Raw genomic sequence first — 7213 nt, 5'->3', positions numbered from 1 at the left:
AATTAAACGTGCAGGTTTCCAGACCGAGCTGCAGGGGGAAATCAAATCGCCGGCAGAGTGGGCGGGGTTTACCCAGTCTACCCACACAGCCCGACAAATACCAAAAAGTCTAAAAACTTCCTTTTTAAACCTTTAAAGTTCAAAGTGTCATGGCAGGTTTGAATGAAGTTTAAAGTGAAACACTCCCTGCCATTTTCTTTATGAGGAAGAACATTCCCACATTTGTATAATTTTCTTTGCAAAATGTAGTCCAATTAAAATTGGGTTAAGAAAAATAATACTAAATAATATGATGAGGCGTGTAGTGGAAAAATGATTCTGTCTCAGGACATAAATTGGTTCAAAACTACAGCATCTAATTTAGCGTCTTGATCTGTCTTAGTACGTTTCTCTCTTTGTATTTATATATTTTTTCTCCGCCCCCCCCTCTCCATCTCCCCTATTCTTCTTCCTCTGACTGTTCTGCCTTAGCCTCCCTAACACCAATTATACTGTGTCAAATCCATGCATGTCAGTTTCCAGATCCCTAATCATCCCTTCTCTCTTTCATCTACAAATCCTTTGTTCCTCCATCCTCCCCCTTTTCCCTTCTCTGTAACCTTTCTACTTCGCTCCTCACCCTACTCCACCCCTCCGTCTGAGCCCTGTACACACAGCCCATCCTCCTCATCCTCTTTCCATTTATCTGTATCACATTAACCTCTCCATCTTCCTTTTGAATTTTTTTTTTATTTTCCTAGTTCAATTTTATACCACTCTCTTTCTCTCTGGCTCCTTTCAGAGATGAACTGTGTTGGGTATATGTGCTGGTAATTTTACATCTTGGTTTTTTAATGTATTTTTGAGCCCTCAAGGCACTTTTCAGTAAAAGTTGCAAAGGCAGTCTTGCTAGGTAAGACCTTGTCTTGCCGCTTTCTGTGAAAGAAACATTGTTTACCTTGATGACATCTTAAAGGGCCACTGGTTCGTGCCAACAGCAGTAGCAGGTTTCTACTCTTTTTCTTCCTTTCATCCCTGCAATTGTTCAAACTGATCAGCTGACCATATGGCATCAAATCTGTCCTTATTTTGTAGTGTAGACCACTTTCTATTGAAAAATAGCACTGCTAACAAAGTTCAGCTATACATCTGCTATAGCTGTTTCACAATAAAAGTCTCAGAGCAAGTCCCCCAAAGAAAAATTGTTCCAGCATCTAACTCCCCATAAAACCAGAACTTATTTTGACATTTCTGTTTTTGTGCAGATGAATCAAACAAGATCAAATGTGTTAATTAGTGAGCTTTAGAAGCTAAGCTAACCAACCGTCTCCTGGCTCTAGCCTAATACTTAAAGGGAATCTCCAACAATTTTACACATGAAGTTCAGTTTACTTGCCACAAAGAGTACTACTAACTTGGAAAAAAAAAATGTAATATTGTCTTCTGTGGCTCTTAAGAGACTTTCAAAAGTTTAAAAAAACAAGTGGGCTTCAGACTTAAAAGTATCAGAACGCCTGCGGTACAAATCGGAGAAGTGGGCATTTAGGAGGCAGGGAGGGTCAGATAGAACACACTATTGACTCGCATTTTATGAAGTCAAGGATTCAGTGTTTTTGGAGCTTGGGCCTGTCTGGGGACAAAAAGCCAGGAGTCATTCACGCCTATGCTGCTTCAGTTATGACTTTTTTTCTTTTTTGCCTGCCTCATTTGAGTCCCACAACTTCATGGGAGTAAAGACACAGAAAACCCACTGGTGAGAGAGCAGATCTTTCAGGTCTCAGGTTGTATTTCAGTTCTAAATGTAAAACAAACATTTATGAAGTTATTAAAGGATTATCACAGCAGACGGATAAGGATTGTTATGCAATCCATGATACATTTAATTTTACAATTGGAAATCTTGCATTGTTTGAATGCCAAAAAGCCATTACTTAAACAGACATGTCCCAGGTTCCATGTCTGAGAAGCGCTGCGGCTTCTGTCTCCCCAACCCTTTTCTGTTTCCCAAGCAGAATAGACACATATGGGAAGGTGTGTGTGTTTTGACTGGAGTTGCAGGGGGGCAGGGCTAAGAGAGAGAGAGAGAGAGAGCTGGAGAGAGAGGGAGGTAGGGGGAGTGGTTTGTTTATTTCTGTTGTGTTGTTTGATGGTAACTGCGTCTCCTGAGTCCACAAGGGGAAAAAGCAGGGAAGAGAGAGAAAGAGCGGGATAGAGATGATGGAGAACGAGGGGAGATGCTTAGCAGGATGAGCGGCGGCCGAGAGACGGGAGACAAACGCGGCGAGGGAGGGAGGGATGGACAGACACACGGACGGATAGAGGCAGAGCGCGTCTCAGTCCGCCGCTCGTCGTCCAAACAATGAACGTGCTGTGGTCGCTGCCGGCAACGCATCGCCACGGCAACCGGAGCCAGAGGGGTGCGCACTGAGCGAGAATGGCAGAGAAAGAGAGGAGGGGGAGGAAGGAGGAGAGAAAGAAAGAGAGAGGGTGTCTTCTCCCAATGGATAGATCCTTCCTCTCTGTGTGTCTTTACATGTGTGTGTGTGTGTGTGTGTGTGGTTGATAATGTGTGTCTGTGTGTGTGTTGGCGGCCAGTTGTCTGACACTATGATCTTCTGTAACCATCTAGGTGAATACAAGAAGGATGAGCTGCTGGAGGCGGCAAGGTGAGTACCAGACTCGTTTTTTCCCCCTTTTCTTGCCTTATGTGTTTTCCTGCTTTGTGACACCCTTTCATGTTTTTGCTCCTCTGTTCCTTTTTTCTTCTTCCTTGTTCACCTGCTCAGTTCTTTTCTCTTGAAAAACATCTCTTGTTTTCACGTTCACTTTCTTCTCTGCAACTCTCCCGAGTCGGTTTCCCTTCTCCTCCACCTCTTGTTTCCTCTCTTCACTTATCTCCTAGTCCTCTCTACTCTCCTCTTTTACTTATTATTCTCATTTCCTCTCCCTATTTTTAGCATTATCCCCTTGTTTTCTTTTTAATTCTTGTTTCCATGTTTGCCCTTCTTTTTTCTTTGACACCTCCCCTTCCTCTTGCCTTTGATCCACTTATGTTTTCTATTTCCGGTCCTTCTTTCTTATCCTCCTTTCTTTTTTCTTGTTTTCTTGCACCCTGTCATCCCTGTAAGCTCCCCTTTAGTTTTTCATTTCCCGTCCTTTTTCCTTTTCTTGTTCCAGCTTTCTTGAATTTTGTCTCTTCTCCTCTCCTTCTTTCTTCCTATCCTCTCGTCTCCCACTGTTTCTTCCCATCTTTGGCTTCTTTCTGTCTTTTGTTTAAATTCCATCATTTCCTGCCACCTTCAATTCTCCTTCCAACTATTTTGCAGCTTCCTCCCTGTGTATCAAACTGTTTATTACTTGTTCTTTCTTTCCCTCCAACACACACACACACACACACACACACACACACACACACACACACACACACACACACCCCTACACTAGTCAGCTTGTTTGGATCCAGAGATGTGTGTCAGGGACACTTTAGGGCACATTTTGCAGGCATGTTATGGTTGCAGGCAGTGCATGTGGGCAATGTGTTGTTTGTGTGTCTGTGTGTATGTACCTTTGTCTATTGCATGTGGAAATGGCATATCTTTCGCTTGGGATTGTGTGTGGGTGGCTGAGCGCTCAATGCCTCAACAGCCTCCCTCCTCTCTTTCTCTCTCCCATCTTTCTCTCTCTCTCTCTCTGCCTCTCTCTCTCTCTCTCTCTCTCTCTCTCTCTCTCTCTCTCTCTCTCTCTTCCTTACTCTCCCTCTCTTTCAGGCAAAGGCATGCACACACACACACACACACACACACACACAAACACACAAACACACAAACACACACACAGGGAAGCAGCTGGTTTAGCATAGCAGTACCATAGTGTATTATAGGGTCAGCAGGCTGTTTAAGTGTGAACTGTGAACTCAGTGTGCCTCTATCACAGCTGAGCCACTGACTGGCTCATCTCCAATGTCACTTTTCAGAAGAATTCTTTCTTTAAAAAAAGTGTTGTGTTTTGTTCAAATAACTCCACATCGCTTACGGGATGATCTTGTTTTTCTGCTTTATTTTTCCCCTGGCCCAGATACTGTAGCATTGTTGCAAATGGGTATAGAACAATAATAAGTAGAGCTGGTAAAATGGTTCCACATAATGCAGTGGCGCGAAAAAACATAATCATTTATATTCATGACTGCAAATGTATTATAGAAGTATTTCTGTATACCAAATATGTCTCTTTAAGGCTGCCAGTCATCTGACAAAAAGCAAGCAAGTCAAGTGTGGTTGATTCATAGTCGTTGCTGATCTGCGTCTTCTCTTTTGATCTATCCGCTATAAACTGGAAAATTACTGAAGAATGGTATCAACTGTTTCAATTGCAAATTTTGAATGCTTTGATTTATTTTCTGAAATGTACTACTTAAAAGATGAAAATGCACACACAGTCACACGCATAGAACGACATGTCCTTGTTCCATGTTTGATCCTCAAGATGTTGTTTGCATCGAAATGAAGGCTCCCTTGTGTTAGGGTACCAGGTGTAGAAGGCATAGGGGAACGGAAGAATAATCCTTTAATTCGCATCTGACAGCTTCTTCCTTTACGGCTGTCACAGGGATGATGGTTGGAATGGTTGCTGCCTTGGCAACATTCTACTGGTGGTCACCCACTGCCAGGGCAGTGAGCCTAGGAGCCAGGAAACAGATCAACATAATGGACTAAATCCACTGCAGTTAGCATTAATAGTCTTCTCTAACATATTTAGTTTAGCTTGTTGCAGTCAGGTGTACAATAAAACACACACACACACACACACACACACACACACACACACACACACACACACCACACCACACCACCCTTCACTCCATTCCCCATAAAACATTTGCTTTACCCCAATCTATTTCTGCACATTAAATTCTTCTATATCTTAAATCATTCTTCCTCATTGTTCCCCCCTACATCACATTGGTAGTTCTTTGTGGCATTGGATGTTTTCTATCTAATGTGTGTGTTTGTGTGTTTGCACTTTTGCAGGAGTGGAAACGAGGAGAAGCTAATGGCCTTGCTCACGCCGCTCAACGTCAACTGCCACGCGAGCGACGGCCGCAAGGTAGGAGCAAAGCTCGCACGCTCAAAAACGCACACAGTAACAAGCTCATCACTGGCAGCTTCTGTGCGACTGCACCTCAGGACAGTCATCAGGGTGACAAAACCAACTGGTGCTTAAAGGTTTTTATAAGTGCAAGAAATGCTGTTATTGGTTGCTTATTGCTTTGGGGCTTGTTTGAATCAAAGAATCCAAGCGCTTTCCAGCAGGCATTAGCAGCCTTTCGTGGTTGTCAGTCATTAAAATAAATAGATGGAGCCACAAACCTTTCTGTGAATAAATTAGCACTCATGCTGAACAATAGGAGTGCATAGCAACACACTAAACACTGTCAGTGTCAGGGACAGCTCTTTAACTATTCGTGATACCACCAAAAAAAACAGCAAACATTGTAATTTCCCTTGCAGGATAAATAAAAAAAGTATACATTATTAATTTCAAGTGCTGGTTGTTTTGCTTTCTGTGTTATTTGAGGGATATATAAAAGCTGCAGATGTTCTCATTTAGTAAATTTGTATTTGCGTCTTGGCAGTAACTGGGGTTCACGTGTAGTAGTTTCTTCAGATTTAATTAGTATTGAAGAGGAGCTGGAGCTGCTTTGTAGTGAAAGCATTCCAGCACAGAGAATTGAGTCTGGCTTTTATTTTGCAGGCAGCACCAGAAAGCACTACCATCTCTAATGAGGCCTTTACTTTGCCTCCACTTCACCTTATCTTATATAAAGACCTGTTTTAACATATCAGCATCAGTGAATTCTTTTGGCCAAATGTTTTCTAAGTCTGTTTCTCATAAACAGTAATCACAAATGAAGCGGAAAATCCTCACAAACACTCTGACTACTTACTACAACTTCATCTTTGTCGTGTCACTATTTGAGGTTTTGGGTCCAATAAAAGTAAGGGAAAGAAGAGTGAACTAGACTGAGCCCAGATTCTGTTTTCTTTCAATTTCCGTGTTGTATAAAGTGGGTAATCTGGGGCGACCTCTTGCTCACCCAGTAGAGTTTCAATTCAATTCAATTTTATTTATAGTATCAATTCATAACAAGAGTTATCTCGAGACACTTCACAGATAGAGTAGGTCTAGACCACACTCCAGAATTTACAAGGACCCAACAGTTCTAGTAGTTTCCTCCAGAGCAAGCAACAGTGCGACAGTGGCGAGGAAAAACCTCCTTTTATGCAGAAACCTCGGACAGACCCAGGCTCTTGGTAGGCGGTGTCTGATGGGCCGGTTGGGTTTAAAATGAAGAGTGGCAATAACAGTCACAAAAAATAGTAGTTTGTAGTAGTTCTTTGTAGTAGTTCATGGCATAGCAGGGCACTGTGCGGCATTACAAGGCACAGCAGGACGTGGCAGGGCACCGCAGAGCGTAGCAGGATGAACATGGCACCGCAGAACGTGTAGTGGGACCATGTCAATAGCTGCAACCCTGATTTTGGAGCCTCTCTGATCCAAGGAAACATGCCGGGCGAAAAAGAACATAAGGACTCCGGGGAATGACTCCCCAGAGCTAGGTTAATAACAAGAATAGAGTGTGCCACCCATGTAGGCTGATTCCTTTGCGAGGCCTGGATTCAAATCCGACCTGTGGCCCTTTGCTGCGTGTCATCACATTCCTTACCACCGCTTTCCTGTCTGTCCACTGTCACTTTTGAATAAATGAAAATAGCCCCCAGAAAATAATCTTATAAAGTAGTGTGTAATCTGTTTGTATTTCTGCTGCATGTTTTTCATTGCAACTTTTGATCAGTTTAACAGTCAGCTAGTGTTGCATTGGTAGTAGGCCTGCACGATTCAGGGAAAACTACAAATCAGGATTTGTTTTGCTTAGAATTGATATCACGATTCTCTGCCACAATCTCTTTTTACCATGACAAAACAAATTGGCAGTACCAAGCCAAAGTTATTATAGTGCATTTTTTCATTAGTTTTCATTTTGTTTTGACTTTTTGTTTTTAAATTCAGTTTAGTTTTAATTCATTTTTGCTATTTTAGTTTTTTTTTCTTTGTAAATGCTTAGTTTTAGTTAAGTTTTAGTCTTTTTTGTAATAGGGGTTATTTGTCGGGAGATTCAAAAAGGTCAGAAAAGTATTGTGTAATATAACTCAACAAAAACATCATACAATTTTAG

The 7213-nt window shown here is 42.1% G+C and overlaps 1 protein-coding gene across 2 annotated transcripts in view; it reads left to right on the top strand.

The window, feature by feature from the left end:
• The window catches only part of tnksa (tankyrase, TRF1-interacting ankyrin-related ADP-ribose polymerase a), a 95546-nt gene that overhangs the window by 29737 nt on the left and 58596 nt on the right, over nucleotides 1–7213 (top strand). The window contains exons 1-3 of one of the 2 annotated variants that reach the window (XM_032540274.1): nucleotides 2127–2396; nucleotides 2609–2645; nucleotides 5007–5082. In XM_032540274.1, coding sequence (XP_032396165.1) covers nucleotides 2339–2396; nucleotides 2609–2645; nucleotides 5007–5082 — 171 coding nt within the window. In that variant the 5' untranslated portion in view covers nucleotides 2127–2338. Of the gene's footprint in view, nucleotides 1–2126; nucleotides 2397–2608; nucleotides 2646–5006; nucleotides 5083–7213 lie in introns of those variants that run through there. The other variant, XM_032540273.1, reaches the window with a different exon arrangement.

Source organism: Etheostoma spectabile, chromosome 16 (genome assembly GCF_008692095.1).
Source record: "Etheostoma spectabile isolate EspeVRDwgs_2016 chromosome 16, UIUC_Espe_1.0, whole genome shotgun sequence".
Taxonomy (NCBI): domain Eukaryota; kingdom Metazoa; phylum Chordata; class Actinopteri; order Perciformes; family Percidae; genus Etheostoma; species Etheostoma spectabile.
This window is presented reverse-complemented; position numbering and strand designations above follow the sequence as displayed.